Source organism: Adiantum capillus-veneris, chromosome 11 (genome assembly GCF_014529385.1).
Source record: "Adiantum capillus-veneris isolate H3 chromosome 11, ASM1452938v2, whole genome shotgun sequence".
Taxonomy (NCBI): domain Eukaryota; kingdom Viridiplantae; phylum Streptophyta; class Polypodiopsida; order Polypodiales; family Pteridaceae; genus Adiantum; species Adiantum capillus-veneris.
This window is the reverse complement of record NC_140941.1, coordinates 93260489-93276691: the sequence shown is the minus strand read 5'-3', so window position 1 is coordinate 93276691 and position 16203 is coordinate 93260489. Positions and strand designations below refer to the sequence as shown.

The 16203-nt window shown below is 39.8% G+C and overlaps 1 protein-coding gene and 1 pseudogene across 1 annotated transcript; one reads left to right on the top strand and one right to left on the bottom strand.

Annotated features, from left to right (window-relative positions):
* The window catches only part of LOC147447659 (uncharacterized), a 48281-nt pseudogene extending 39109 nt beyond the window's left edge, over positions 1-9172 (top strand).
* A 2497-nt stretch (positions 9173-11669) lies between these two features.
* LOC147447658 (uncharacterized) lies at positions 11670-12855 on the bottom strand. Its single transcript, XM_086524377.1, has 2 exons — positions 12440-12855; positions 11670-11820 (listed from the first exon to the last, which is right to left on the bottom strand). Exons 1-2 carry the CDS (start codon positions 12853-12855, stop codon positions 11670-11672), a joined length of 567 nt encoding a protein of 188 aa, XP_086380503.1.
* Positions 12856-16203: the final 3348 nt, after the last annotated feature.

Here is a 16203-nt window from a genome sequence, read left to right as displayed (position 1 = left end):
AGAAGAAGAATCCAATAAAAATATTCTAGTAGCCCAAGAGTTGGGAATTAGATTGCATGACACCACAATGGAAGTAGAAGGTTTTTTTTTTCTCAAAAGCTCTTTCAATTTCGGAGTTTTAACTTACGCATTTTGCTAGCATAGAGGACACCCTATAGCCCTAGGACCATAGGATGCCATCATATCCCATGTACAATTTACATCTTATGGATCTAGGGTCACAGGGTTCCAACATAGTGCATAAATGGCTTTTTATAAGTATACACGTAAACGTAGTGCATAGAGGGAACTTTACTAGCATAAAGATCGCCCTATGGCCTTGGGGCCATAGGGTGCCAACATAAAGCATAGAGGGATTTTTATTACCACCTTGTTACCCTTGGGACACACATGATACCTTGGTCACTATCTGGCCCTTTGACCATATGATAGTATCATAGAGGACACCCTATAGCCCTAGGGTTTCCTTATATCCCTAGGGACATACACTGCCAACATATAGTATACATGGTTTCTTCATAGAGCAAACCTTTTAGCCCTACGCAATAGAGTGGAAACCTAGACCATATAATGTATCCTACTAGCATTGAAGGCACCCTATGACCCTGAGGCCAAAGAGTACCAATTTAGGGCATAAAGGGTCTCGTCCTAGGTTGAAGGGCTCTTAGTGGCACTAGGGAGCACCCTATGGCCCCAGGGCCATAGGGTGTCAACATAGTCAAATGGGATGTAAACGTAGAGCATAGAGGGTTTCTTACTATCATGGAGGACCATATGTGTCCTTGGTGCCATAGGGTGCAAACATATAGCATGGAGGGTTTCTTGCTAGCATAGAGAGCACCCTATGGGCTCCCTATGGACTTGGGGCCATATGATTCCAACAAAGAGCATAAACAGTTTTTTGATAGCATAGAGGATAGCTTATTTCCCTGGGGCCATATGATACAAAAATAAAAGAGTCTTAAGAAGGGCACCTAGGCCACTAAATCACCATGGGGCCATAAGGTGGTCTTTGATGGGAATGCTCCTCAAGGGTTTCTTGGGTATCCTATGGCCTTTGGCTACCAACATAGATTTTAGATGGTTTCTTACTAACATAGAGCTCACCTTGTGGCCTACGGTCTTTAGATGCTAATATAGAGTTTCAATGGTTTCATACTAGGCGTAAGGGTCTCCCTATGACCTTGGGGCCATAGAGTGTCAATGTAGAGCACAGAGGTTTCCTTTCTAGCATAGAGGGCACCATGTGGCTTAGGAGCCATTTGATGCACCCTATGGCCCGAGGGCTGTAGGTTGCCAATGTAGACTATAGAGGTTTTCTTTCTACAATAGAGGGAACCTTGTGGCCTAGGGGCTATTTGGTGCTCCCCTAGAGCATACAAGGTTTCTTAGTAGCATTATAAAGGGTACCTTGTGGCCCTCAAGTCTCCATAGGGTGCCAACATAGAGCATAGAGGGTTTTTCTTACTAGCATAGAGGACATCCCATGGCCTTGGGGCCATAGGGTTTCAATATTGAGCATAGAGGGTTTCTTGCTATCATAGAGGCTACCTTGTGGCCCTAGGTCCATAGGGTGCAAACATAGAGAATAGAGGATTTATTACTATCATAGAGGGTACCTTGTGGCCCTAGGTCCATAGGGTGCAAACATAGACCATAGAGGATTTGTTACTAGCACATAGGGCACCCTATGGCCCAAACGCCATAGAGTGATAACATGTAGCATAAAGGGTTTCTTACTAGCATAAAAGGAAGACCTTGTGCCCTCGGGTCATAGGGTGCCAACATAAAGCATATATGGTTTCTTATTAGTGCTCAGAGAGGGCATCTTGTGGCCTTATGACAACCCATGGCCTTAGGGACATAGGGTGACATATAAATAAAGTACCATATGGATTTTAAGCCATATATCTCTTTATATGTTGAGAACTGCAAACAATCCTAACCCTATGGCCTTGAGGCCATAAACAAACATATTTTGGATTATCTTAAAGTCATAGAGATATCTACAAAGAGAACCGTATGGTCTGAAGGCCATAAGAAACTTAGTCAAGGAAATCATCCAATGCAAGAAGATCATGGCAATAGAAAATGAGACTTCTGCTATAGAGCTTAAAGGAATAAATGTTTCTCCAAGTATACTTCTAGGCGCCACCATCATGGACAAAGAACTAATGTAGCTAGATAAAGATTAGGAATCTCTAGACAATAAGGAGCATAAAAATAAATCCATTTTAGATGTGTTGTCAGTTAGTAAATTTGCTATTTGCGATTAGTTTTTTCTAAGAGTGTGACAAAAAAGAGTTATCAAAATGTAGATACTTTGGAATCTAAAATTAGGTGTTCTTTAAACTTGCAATCCTTCAACAAGATATTGTGACTGACAAAGTTTTACTCGAGATTGTTGGTATAGAGGATGCTAATGCCATTGAACCTACTGAGAAAGATTCTATCAATCTCCATGTCAACCAAAGAGTTTCTGACGAAGATGACAAGAATCTACAAGTCTTTGAAGGTCAACTGCTACAACGACTGGAGATAAATTTAAAGAGTAATCCAATGGAAGAAGACAGTGAAAGTTCCAGAACATGTGCAAGGGAAGAAGAAGAATCCAATAAAAAAGTTGGGAATTGGATTGCATGACACCACAATGGAAGTAGAAGGCAATGGAAGCTCCAGAACATGTGCAACGCTAGAAGGAGAATCCAACGCAAATATTTTAGCACCCCAGGATTTGGAAATCGAAGTGCATGGTGAGTCAGACCTTCCATCCACCAACAAACCAATGCTGACTATAATAGTGAGCTTGTGTGGATTGTTCCTGAGGAGATGCTGGCAAAAGTCCAAGAAAATGAAGAGCTTAAAGTTTGGACATGAGCATATTGTTCTTCGTCCAGGATGCATTGAGTTTTTAAAGGCTCTATTTAGCAATTTCAATGTAGGGATATGGTCAGCTGCTAATGACATGCATGTTGTGGACATCATCAAGATTTTAGAAAAGGAAGATAAAGAAAAATTTCCATTCTTTATGATCTGGGGGAAAAGCCAATGTCAACCATGCGTAGAATCAAGGATCACTCGCTTAGATAATCCAGGAGTAGAAGTACTTTTCAAACCTCTGGCTATTGCATCATCAAAATTTGGGCTTGATGCAAGAAGATTGCTTCTTGTAGATGATGAACCATTAAAGGGATGTGTGAATCCTGCATTGAATTGTATTTTTCCACCATCATTTAATGTTGATGATGAGGAGGATAATATCCTCCTTGGGGAGCTGCTACCATATATCAAAGCTCTCAATCATGTTAATGACATTCGCACAGTTACAGGGTCTCATTTATATGGACAAGCACCCATTGCTCAAGGTCATGAGCTTTATAACCGTATACACAAGGTTGTTGCAGAGTGGGAGGAGAGAAATATAATTTTTCTAGGAAAAACCTACTCCACGGGAAGGCTACCAGAAGTTTCTCGTCCTCTTCACGATGAGAAGGTTACAACATCTAGCACTAGTGGAATGTCCACTCGAAGTCAAGACAAGAAACTTTCAGCACGTGATCGAGAAAAAGTAAGGATCTTAAAGAATATCAAATCATTATCAGCCTTGAAAGGTATAGAAGCAATCATGCTTGCCCAAAAATTGGGATACAAGGAGCCTGTTATCAAAGTGCATGAAGCCAGGAATTATATAAAGCATCTAAAAATTCAGTATGATCTCAAATAGCCCTATATCAAAAAATGATGGAGCAATGTTTTGTAACATTTTGTCATTTACAAAGATCTTTATGTACTCAGAGACTTTGTTAGAGTGCTTAGGGTTTCAAGATATATGAAGATGTAAATGATTAATAGTTTTTTAAATTGTCTTTCAATACTATAAGTAACTTTTGAGTTTCATGTGCCAAATGATCTTTTTTAAAAAAAACTTTTATAGTTGTTTGATTTGAAATTTGAGTTCACTGTGCCATCAAGGACAATCTACATGCTCAAGGTCAAAACTCACCCTATATGTCCTTGGGGAAATTTCACTTTATGGTCTCAACACCCTATGAATCTAAGGCCATAGGGTCATAGTTTGGCATGTGTTCTTGCATAGGACTTACTAAGTGTAACCACAAATTAGCACCCTATGTCCCTAAGGTCTTCAACACACTTAAGATCTCTATATTAACTTTTTTTTTATGAACATTTCAGGGCTTCCAAGAAATTTTTTTTTGCTATTAGATTATCACAAAATAGAGGAGATCCCTTTCATATTACATCAAATATCACATTCAAACCAAGAGCAGTGGTTTCATTATCTACCAACATCTTTCAAACAGAACAAAAGAATGCTTATCTTGGATTTAGAGGGTGTGCTTCTTGCAACATTTGAGCTTCAATCAAGGCCAACTTGGACCAAGTACATGTGCATTGTAGAAGATAACAATGAGGTGTATGCGGTGCGTCCAAATGCAGAGTATTTCTTAAGATTTTGCTTAAAGTTCTTTGAGGTTTGGATTTGGAGCTGCCATTGTTTACAAAAAGCTCAACACATAATCAAGACCTGTTTTCCTACACAAAGTCACAAATTCAAGATGATTATGGATAACCGGTGCTACCAAAATTCAAATTTCATGATCGGTTACAAAAGAGCCTATCACAAAAATCTTTCGACCATATGGAAGGTATTTGATTATTTAGATGGGGGCAACACTATAATATTTGATGATAGTCCATATCGAGTGATGTGAAATATGCAAGGAACTTATATGATTTTTCCAAAGTTTTGGAACCAACCTACTCAATTGCTTCAACGTTTTTTAAAAGAGAAAATTTTTCCATGGTTATGTGGATGGTTGTATGCTAAAGACAAGAGAGACTATACCATAAAAAAAATTGTAATGTTCCATCCTGATCCTGAGACTCACTATGTAATGCAATGTTATATGTCTCAAAGGACTCGAAATCTCAAGAGAAGGAGGCCATTTTAAGTGTACTAGTTAAGTATTCTAAATAGCATCTACCAAGTATTTGGCAATGTGTACTTTTCAAAATTTAAACTTGATGGAATGTTGTGGGATATCTTGAAACATCTTAAAGATGTTTTTTTAATGAAGTGCATCCTATTGTCAGGAGACTTCTCTCATTCAAGTTCTTTGGTTTCATTGTTTGATGCTTCTATGGTATTGTTAACTTTTTCTTCTTATTAATTGTCTTTATTAAGTGATCCAAACAATCATAATTTCTTGACATTTGGTAGTGTTACAAAACGGTGTTTTTTGAACACCCTCAATCTTGGAGATATCATACTCTTTCTAGTTAGTCTTTTATTGTACATGCGATGAAGACCATCATTTTTATGAAACTGTCAAGTTGGTGGTAATCTTTATGTTTATACTTTATACTATTTTGACATAATCAATGTATACACTTCGTATTATTCACATCAAATGGTGTTTTTAAACACCTCCTTTTTTTGAGACACCATCTCTAAAACCTTTGAGTGAAGTTTTAAAGCATGTACGGATGTAAAAAATCTTCATCTTTTCATTGATTCTTTGGCACAAACTTATATTAGGAGTTTTTATATTGTAGTTTTATGTTAAGAAATAACTTCAAAGTTAGAATTCTGATAATTTATCTAAGTGCCTCATCTAACTTTGTATAGTTAAATAAAATACCAAATGGAATTATAGGTGCAATAGATGACATCTTATGGTCTTGGGGCCATAGGATACTCTGTAGTATTTTTTAGATTTTTTAATTGTTTGTGAACATAGATCATAAGAGGGTTTTTCTCACTACCATAGAGGATATTCTATGGCTTTGGGGCCACATGGTCTCAATATTGAGCATAGAGGATTTCTTACTAGCATAGAGGGTACCTTGTGACCCTAAGTCCATAGGGTGCAAACACAGAGTATAGAGGATTTCTTACTAGCACAGAGGGCACCCTATGGTCTAAGGCCATATGGTGACAACATATAGAATAAAGGGTTTCTAACTAGCATACAAGGCACACCTTGTGCGCCTGGGGACATAGTGTGCCAACATAGAGCATAGAAGGGTTTCTTATTGGCATAAACAACATCTTGTGGCCCTAAGACAACCTACAGTCTTAGGGACACAGGGTGGCACATAAATAAAGTCCCATATGGCTTTGAAGGACTGGACCTCTTTATAGGTTGGGACCAGCTAACAATCCTAACCCTATGGCCTTGAGGTCATAAAGAGACATATTAAATTCATAGACATGTCTACAAAGAGCACCATATGGCCTTAAGGCCATAGGTGCAATAGATGGCATCTCATGGTCTTATAGCCATAGGATACTATATAGTATTGTTTTGACTTTTTAAGTGTGAAATATTAGTTTGAATGTTGTTTAAATTATCGTGTATTTAAAACTTGATAGCATGCTACAAAACCATGACCAAGTATTTTGTTATACATGGATTAAGGTCACCAAATTATGACAAGAGTGTTTAATAGTATTTGTCTTTACATATTATCTTTTTTAATTGCTGTAATCAATCTATATGCTGCTTTAAAATCATATCAATTGGTTTTTTTGACACCTCATTTTTTGAGAAGCTACTTCTAGAAGCATTTGTTGAATTTTGAAAAGCACTGATGTCATACAAATCCTCTTTCCAAAAACTATATTGGAAGCTTATTCTTAAATTTTATAGTAGAGAAATTAAAATAGAGTCATACAATCATGATAATTTATCTAAATTAAAGGCAACTAGAGCTTAGAAATTATTAAATAACACAATTCTAGCCCACACATTTAGAATTTGGGAAACGGGATTTTCCCAAATGATCTAAAATGGTGTTTTCCTCTTAAAGTAAGAGGCAGCTCTCCGAATCTTGGAGTGCTCTGAATAGCGTCCTCCCGCGAATGCGATGTCAAACTGCTGTATAAAAGACAAAGCCTTCGAAGCATCTGAGTATCCTGAAAAAGTATCAAACTTGATCGAGTGGCCACCTTCCTTAAACACTCGGACTTTCTTGCTTTTATCTTCGAGAAAGTCATATTGGTTGGCTTTGTAAAAATTCTCCTTGTTCGCATAAAATTTTCTGTTGTCAGAGTCTGAACTGTCCATAGACGAGTCCTCTATAGAAGTGTCACTCACTGGGCAAGACTTAGACTTCCTTGCCTTTTTCTTGCCCTTTCCGAAGCGTTGTTTCTTGCTTCGCTTTTTGATTTTCTTGTCTTCTTCGCTCAAGTCTGAAGAGCTAGAAGAACTATAGAAGAAGAAGAAGAAGAACTGGGTAGGTCTTCAAACTTGACGTGCTTCTTCAATTTCTTTGCCTTGTCAAATGTCGACCGACGATCCAAATATCCCGGGAAGTCAGTGCCTTTCTTCTGCTTTTTGCCGTGCTTTCTGCCTTTCTTTTGCACGTCGAAAAGCTGAGTAATCCGTGCATCAACCACGTTCTCGAGTTTCTTCTCCGTATATTTCTTGGAGGCAGAAGGTTTCTTGAGAGCGGGTTTCGGGAGTGGTGTTGTGGTTCTCTGCCACTCCGTCTGTACCTCTTCCAAAGAGGTCTGGTTCATATATTTTGCCATCTTTGGGTCCTTGGCAAAATTGAGCATCATCTTTGTTGCATCACCAATCAATTGACGACGCTCCATCTCTCTTTGCTCCGCCTGGGTAGGCCGAGGCGGGCCATACTCTCTGTCTGAATCTTCGTTGTGATCCCAGACCGCATCTCCAGATGCAGAGGGAGTCGACTGATCATTGCCTGAAGCCATAGGTGCCACGGAAAAAAAAATCGGGGATCGGATTTCCCGTAGAAGAGAAATTGGTCGTGCTCTGATACCACTGTAACAGACTTGGATACTCCAAGTCAAGAATCAACCGCGACAGCACCAAATAACCACTTCAAAATAATTCATAGATCACAATAGATTTGCACTAGCTCGGTGGAGTTCCGTGCCTAGAGATATTGGCCCCAAAGACTGGCACCCCTTTCGATATTTCTTTTTATATTAATCAGTTCAAAGTAGAAGAGAGTGGATCGGGATTCACTCTCAGACTCTGCGTCCAGATGCCCTGAGAAGTGAGGCCCTCACCACTAATTTAAAGGTTACAAGGGATGCCCAAAAGCAGAGCCCCAAAAGCTTTTAAAAATAAAAAGCATCAGTTCTCTCTCTCTCTTAGAGACTCTCTTTTTTTTATAAAAAAAAGCAAGTTCTCTCTCTTTCTCATGGCATCGAGAAAAAGCAAGATTCGCATCGCTCATTATTAATTAAAAATTTAAATTTTAAAAATTTTAAAAAACCTCCGCGATTTTTGAAAATTAGGGTTTTGGGCAAAAATTAGGGTTGCAAGAATTTTAGGGTTTCTGGCAGAAATTAGGGTTTTTGTTGTCCATAGCCACGTCATCACTTTGTGACAGAGACCCAAAGAGCAAGGCTAAAAAGCCTTCCAGTTCGAAGAAAGGTTTGGAGTGGTCAACGACAAAGGTTGTGTGCTTGTTCGACTTCTTCCAGGAGAAGTGGACAAGCCTAGGCAAAGGAAACTTCAAGCGAAAGCATTGGTCTAGCCTCGCTTAGTAAATGAACTCGAATTTTTCGTCCACCTACACAACCCAACAATGCAAGAATAAATGGGATTCTCTACGCAAGACTTACCAAAGAGAGAAAAGGGCCGAAGAAGCCACTAGCGCATCCCCATCTACTTGGGAATTTTTGACAGAATGTCTCAAGTTCTCAGGAGAACACCCAAGGTGCGTGGGTTGGCCGGTGGCTTCAATGTGGATGCCTTTCTACCTGGGCAACCAGAGGAGGATGAAGACGATGACAATAGTGAAGCAGACAATGATGACGTCAACATAAATAACAATGATGGGAATCAAAATGTAGCAGCCCCCTCCCAAGAGGGACCACCAGTAGTGTGCCAAGCAATGCAGGTGCCGAAGAAAGTTCTGTTGGTAGGACTATCGACTACGTTCGGGGCCAGCGATGCAAGAAGAGACGTGTCTATCCAAAGCCAACTCCTCCTTGGGCGCTGAGCTAAAGGAAGGGATCTCTAGTTTTGCAGAAACCATGAAAGAGGTAGAGATCTGTAGGATTGAGGCCGAAGTGCGTCAAATTGATGCAGATGAAAGGCGTGCAGAGAAAGCTCTCGAGATTCAACTATAGATTGCGCGCATTTTGGCAGGTGGACGAGATGCTTGATATTAGACGGTATCTTGTAAGGTCATCTCTTGATGTGATCAAGCAATAAAATAAAGCAATACCAACGTCTTTTTTTTAAAAATGTTAGTGTGATAGAGGTTAGTGTCTTGGGGAGTTTGTGAGATAGAGAGTTTGTACGACAACGAGTTACACTTAGGGTAGAGGAGCCAATCAAAGTATAGACCAAAAACTAGAATAGCCTTTGTATAGATCCACCATATCTTTTTCTTTAATTGAATAGGGTGAGGCAGAGATTTTATAAGTAAAGAGTTTCACATAAACTATCTTTTGACATCAAACAGAGCTAGCAATCAATACTCAGAAAGATAGTGTGTTGTGTTGTTAATGAGTGAGAGAGCTACAGTTACACTTAGAAATCTACAGTTAAAGAGAGAGAGAGAGAGAGAGAGAGAGAGAGATGGGAGTTAGGGAGTCGCTGCAGTGCATAAGTGAAAGACACTATTAGCAAGTTGCAGTGTCGGTTAGATAGCGCGAGTTACAATGTCATTGTTAGGGAGATAGAGGTATATAGTTAATGAGTGAGGTAGATAGTTAATGTGTTAGTAAGCAAGCTGCAATGTCAGTTAAATAGCCAGAGTTACAATGTTGGTGTTTGTGAGATATAGATATAGAGTTGATGAGGGAGAGATATTGCGATATACAGTTAGTGTATTATGAGATATATATATATATATATAGATAGATAGAGATAGAGAGAGAGAGAGAGAGAGAGTTAATGAGTTAGAGGTACATAGTTAGTGCGGTTTCACCTTTCTCTGAGATATGGAGTTAAGAGCGACATAAAGGCAGCGACTTACAGCCATATTTGACAGTCAATATAGAGTTAGTGCGATAGTGAGTTAGTATTTTAGTGCATAAGTGAGAGACACTGCTAGCAAGTTGCACTGTCGGTTAGATAGCGCGAGTTAGAATGTCGGTGTTAGGGAGATAGGGGTATATAGTTAATGAGTGAGATAGAGAGTTAGTGCGTTAGTAAGCAAGGAAGGTGCAGTGTTGGTTACAAAGGTAGCGTTAAAATGTTGGTGTTTGTAAGATATAGATATAGAGTTGATGGGGGAGAGATATTGCGATATACAGTTAGTGTAATATATATATATATATATATATATATATATATATATATATATATATATATATATATATATATATATATATATATATATATATATATAGAGAGAGAGAGAGAGAGAGAGAGAGAGAGAGAGAGAGAGAGAGACAGAGAGAGAGTTAATGAGTTAGAGGTACATAGTTAGTGCGATTTAACCTTTCTCTGAGATATGGAGTTAGAGAGACATAAAGGCAGTGACTTACAAACACATTTGACAATCAATATAGAGTTAGTGCGATAGTGAGTTAGTACGTTAGTGCATAAGTGAGAGACACTGTTAGCAAGTTGCAGTGTCGGTTAGATAGCGCGAGTTAGAATGTTAGTGTTAGTGAGATAGAGGTATATAGTTAATGAGTGAGATAGAGAGTTAGTGCGTTAGTGAGTAAGCAAGGTGCAGTGTCGGTTAAATAGCCAGCGTTACAATGTTGGTGTTTGTGAGATATAGATATAGAGTTGATGGGGGAGAGATATTGTGATATAGAGTTAGTGTATTATGAAATATATATATATATATATATATATAGAGAGAGAGAGAGAGAGAGAGAGAGAGAGAGTTAATGAGTGAGATATACATAGTTAGTGCGATTTCACCTTTCTCTGAGATATGGAGTTAGAGTGACATAAAGGGAGTGATTTACAAACACATTGGACAATCAATACAGAGTTAGTGCGATAAAGAGTTAGTACGTTAGTGCATAAGTGAGAGACACTGTTAGCAAGTTGCAATGTCAGTTAGAAAGCGCGAGTTACAATATCAGTGTTAGGGAGATAGAGGTATATAGTTAATGAGTGAGATAGAGAGTTAGTGCGTTAGTGAGTAAGCAAGGTGCAGTGTCGGTGAAATAGCCAACGTTACAATGTTGGTGTTAGTGAGATAGCAAGAGTTATAAAGTTAGTGTTAGTGAGATATAGATATAGAGTTAGTGAGATATTGTGATTTACAGATAGCAAATTATAGATATAGAGTTAGAGTGACAGAGAGTCAGTGAGCGACAGAGAGAGTTAGCAATCTAGACTCACAATGTCAGTGCGATGGAGAGTTTGTGAGATAGAGAGTCAGTGCGATGGGGGGGTTTGTGAGATAGAGAGTTAGAGATATAGTTGCCATGTTATACGGAGACAATTAGCTTTGGAGATAGGTGGTTAGAGATGGAGTGCATGAGATAGAGAGTTAGAGATATAGTTGCCAAGTTATACGGAGACAATTAGGTTTAGAGATAGGTGGTTAGAGATGGAGTGCATCCAATAACACTTAAGAGTTACAAAGATAGACTTAGTTAGAGCTAAACACAGAGACTTAGAAAGAACTAGACAACGTGCTTTAGTGCAAGAATGATTCCTAAAATATCCAAACAGCAGGCATTTTGGTCAATCTCTTCTAGCATTGGGATTTGCTAATTGATAGCGAGCAACCCAATCCCTATATAGAATGTTGTGCATTCTTTGGCCTAGAATGCGCTCTCTCCTAGCACTTCTTGGGGCGGGCATAATATAGGGGTGGGGATCAAATTGGTTTTCTCTATCCATTGCATGCACACCATGCTCTGCTAGAAAATTATGTAACACACAACAGGCAATGACATACGACGGAGCTCGCCTAAGCTCCACGGGCATATTTTGCAAACTAATTCGCCACCTATTCTTCATGATGTCAAAGACATTTTCTACTGTAACTCATCCTCTAGAAATGTGTCGATTAAATTCATCCAGGGTCCTTGACTAGAAGCGTTACCCTCTGCAAAAGGCGTGATCTTCATAGACGAAGAACCATAGCCTTTGTCTGCGAGAAGGTATGGTTGAATGCATAATCACTGCAGCGTAATTACTGGAGTAGGGAGTACTTGGCGGGACCGCATGCGCCTGTACAAAGCAGAGCTCTTCCAGTGTGTAGCGTCATTAGTGCTGCCAGGCATGCTCACACACACATCCCACAACTTCTTACGTGCATCACACACTGCTTGCAACAAAATGGAGTGGAAATGGTGTCTACACCAATATTGTGCTGGAGTGTTATGCCGCCTTGGTCTCCTAGCTAACCTTATGTGAGTGCCATCTATCGCGCCACATACATTTGGCAACATAGTGATGGCCGAGAAATCAGCTATAATATGATCAAGCCGTTCACCGGACGTAACAACGATATATTGTGGACGTAATCATGTGGCAAGCAATACTTGCGTACAGTGGATTCACCGACACCAAATGTGTCACTAATATGAGTGGTGGAAACGTTGTGGGCAAGCCTGAGTAAGGTAAAGCTTAGAGCTTGTTCGGGGTCAATCGGAGGACGTACAAAATTGTCTCTATCGATCAACGGAAGAAAAGGCACAATAGCTTGTAAAAGAATTTGAAAGACTGGCTCAGACATGCGATACCTTTTCATGAAGAGGCCATCCATGTAATCCTCCTCGCGAAGCCAGACCTGCCTTTGAACTTGGGACCAAAAAGCATGCTGACGCGGGAAGATCCACCATTCACGAATGCCAGCTAATGCATCGAGGTGTTCGTGGAAAATAGCCGGTGACGACAAGATGACAAACACAAAAAACAACATTTGTCCTGGGGCACTTGAAGCAGCATCCGAACCTACGCTTGCCATCTCTCCAATAATCCAATAGAACACAATCAAGGGATTCATTGTACTCAACCAGAGAGCAACATAATCTGTCTATGATAGTGGAAAAAATGTGGACCTGCCACTGCATGCAGTTGCTGATTCTGAAAACAATATTATTGCAGCCGACGTTCAACTTGCTAGCTTGGAGAGCTAGTTTGCTTAGCGTGTATCTTGTGTCTCGAACTTGCAGCACTATACTAATTAAATGAGGTGTGTATTGTCGCAGGATGTTTGCAGTGATGATCAAGTTTGAATAACGTGGAGGGCGGTGTGGGTTTGCACAGGCAAAGAGGCACAGAGAGGAGGGACTGGACTGTACTATGGACGGCTGCAGGGCGGCGTAGTGGGTTATTGGCGCCTCCATCTGTGCTGCCAATTAAGAATTTCTTGCTTTTTTTGTTCTCATGTGCGTGAGGGCGATCTGGATGCACCGTCCGCCTCCTTCGAAGCGACCCTTTCTCGCCATGTGTAATTGCTCGTCCTTCTTTCGACCCTGCTGAAAAAGGGGGGGGGGTGGGGGGGGGGGGGAGCTCCAGAACGCCCTGTTAAACGGGCTAGCTACAGTTGTTAGTGAAACTTCAAACTCTGCTGTTCAAGGCAATCTGCATGCACTTACTGACAGTCAAAACCCTCACTCTGGAGGTGTACATGAATTGACAATAGCCCATACTCATCCTCATCACACGTATGCCAATGTTCTTGGTAACTCACTTTTAGAATGGGGCAGTATATACAGCTTGAGAAGCATGTCATCCTTAGACACGTCAAGTAACTTTACCACTCCTCCTAAACAACATTTAACTAGTCTTGGCTTTCCAAATACTAATAAGAGGATTCATTATTATTTTGAGCATGAGACTCAGCTAACTCGTAAGCATATTAACTCCCCCCGATGGGACTAGATACAGAACAACTATATATCGCACAATCAAAGAACTCATGCTCACTACAAGAGGCTATTCATATTAGCGACGCTCACACAGTGACGCTCAAAAAAAAAAATCTCGACGTCGCTATGAGCGTCGTAAATTTCTTTGTAAATTTGCGACGCTCATAGCGACGCTGACTGGGCTAAAAAAATAACAGAGCGCGCCCAAAAACTCAGATCTCAGATGTGAGTTTTTCTGTGTCCTCAAGCAAGGAGCAGGTAACGCTCTCCCTCTCTCTCTCTCTCTCTCTCTCTCTCTCTTTCTCTCTTTCTTCTCCACACACACACACACACACACACACGAGGAGAGGAAGGAGAGCCAGGTATGCTCCTTCCCTCTCCTCACTCTCATGTTCCCTTCCCCTCTTTCTCTCTCCCTCTCTCTCTCTCTCACACACACACATACACACACACACACATAGTGTTTTTGAGAGAGAGAGAGAGAGAGAGAGAGAGAGAGAGAGTACAAATATAAACAAAAACGGACACACACATACATAAACAAAGAATGCACACACACATTGAGAGAGGAAAAGAGAGAGAGAGCATGCATAAACAAAAAACGCACGCATTGAGAGAGGAAAAGAGAGAGAGAACATGCATAAACAAAAAACGCACACATTGAGAGAGGAAAAGAGAGAAAACATGCATACGATCCAAAAAAACGCACACACATTGAGAGAGAAAGAGAGAGAAACTAATTTAACGTCGTAGGAAACTAATTAAAATTAAAAGACCTAAAGATCTAGCCGATGAGGAGTTGAACTCAAGACCTATTATTCAAGAGGGAAATGGCATAACCAATCTATCATACTTGACATGGGTGATAGAAAGGTTATACCATTTATCTCTTTTTATTGGCACACACATCCACACACGCGCACACACACAAGAAGAAGAGAGTTATAACATCATAGGAAACTATCCTAAAAGACGTTAAAGATTAGGTTAGATGTAGACTTACATTAAATTAGATTTAGGTTTATTTAAGTTAAATTAGATTAGATTTAGGTTTATTTTTAATTAGATTTATGTTTATTTATGCTAGATTTAGATTTACGTTATATTAGATTAGATTTAGGTCTCCATAGACTGCGATGCCTGCATAAAGCGGGTGAAGAAATCCCTCAATGGAATATAGGGTATTGCTGCCTTCACTCATGGTGGGCTCCGTCGATCCAAAAGTACTGGTGAAATGTCTTCAGAAGATAGGGAAGAAGGTGGATCTTCAGGGCGGCAAGAGTCACTACATCCCCGACACAATGACCATTTAGACAACCTCTAGTCATTCAACAACAACTTCAAAGTTAGTAACAAGAGCAGGAACGGTCTAAAGGGCCAATTGCTGTCGTCAGATGTGGATGGAGATGAGGCAGCGTCATCGCCGGAAGTTAACTCTCACATCTTTAGTGATGAGAATGCCAACTCTTGCCGAGTTATGTGAAAAATTATGTGTTAAATCAGTTTTAAGGTTCTTATAATCCCTGTTAGTTTAGTTCTTTGTTTTTAATATAACATAATTTACGTTAGATTTAGATTTATGTTATATTAGATTAGACTTAGGTTTATTTAGGTTTATCCACACACACACACACACACACACACACACACACAAGAAGAAGAGAGTTTTAACGTCATAGGAAACTATCCCAAAAGACATTAAAGATTAGGTTAGATGTAGACTTACGTTAAATTAGATTTAGGTTTATTTTTAGTTAGATTTACGTTTATTTAGATTTATGCTTATTTACGTTAGATCGAGTCCACGCAAGAATTACTTACGGTTTAGGGTTTAGAGTTAGACGAACAGTGAAAAGATCTATTGTGAAAAGATGTTAAGATGTTGTGAAGTGCTACAGCTAGAGAAGAGGCAAAGGGGTTTTGTCCACTACATGCAGTATCATGTAGACGTGGGTCTATAGATTTCTTGTACCCACAAATATAGGTATTGACCAATAAAGACGAGATTATAACCTGGTGGTTCTGATCTCCGTGCACCTCTAGACCGAGGTGTGCGAGGATTGGACATGACTAGAGAATGTGAGGTAGAGAGAGAGAGAGAGAGAGAGAGAGAGAGAGAGAGAGAGAGAGAGAGAGAGAGAGAGAGAGATAAGACGAAGAATACCAATAGAATATTAAATTTGTTGTCCAGGTTATAAGATTTTTATCCTCATTATGAGTAGTGACGAGGATGTGGGACCGTCCAACCGAAACACCTATCTCTCAACGAGGGTCTTATGTCCTTGTAATCAATGCAAGCATGTTGTGCGACGGACAAGACGTGTTTCTTTGCAGCACGTTCGCGAATTTGGCGAGTTCGATCCATCTATTATAGATCGAGTTGTTGCCAATTATAA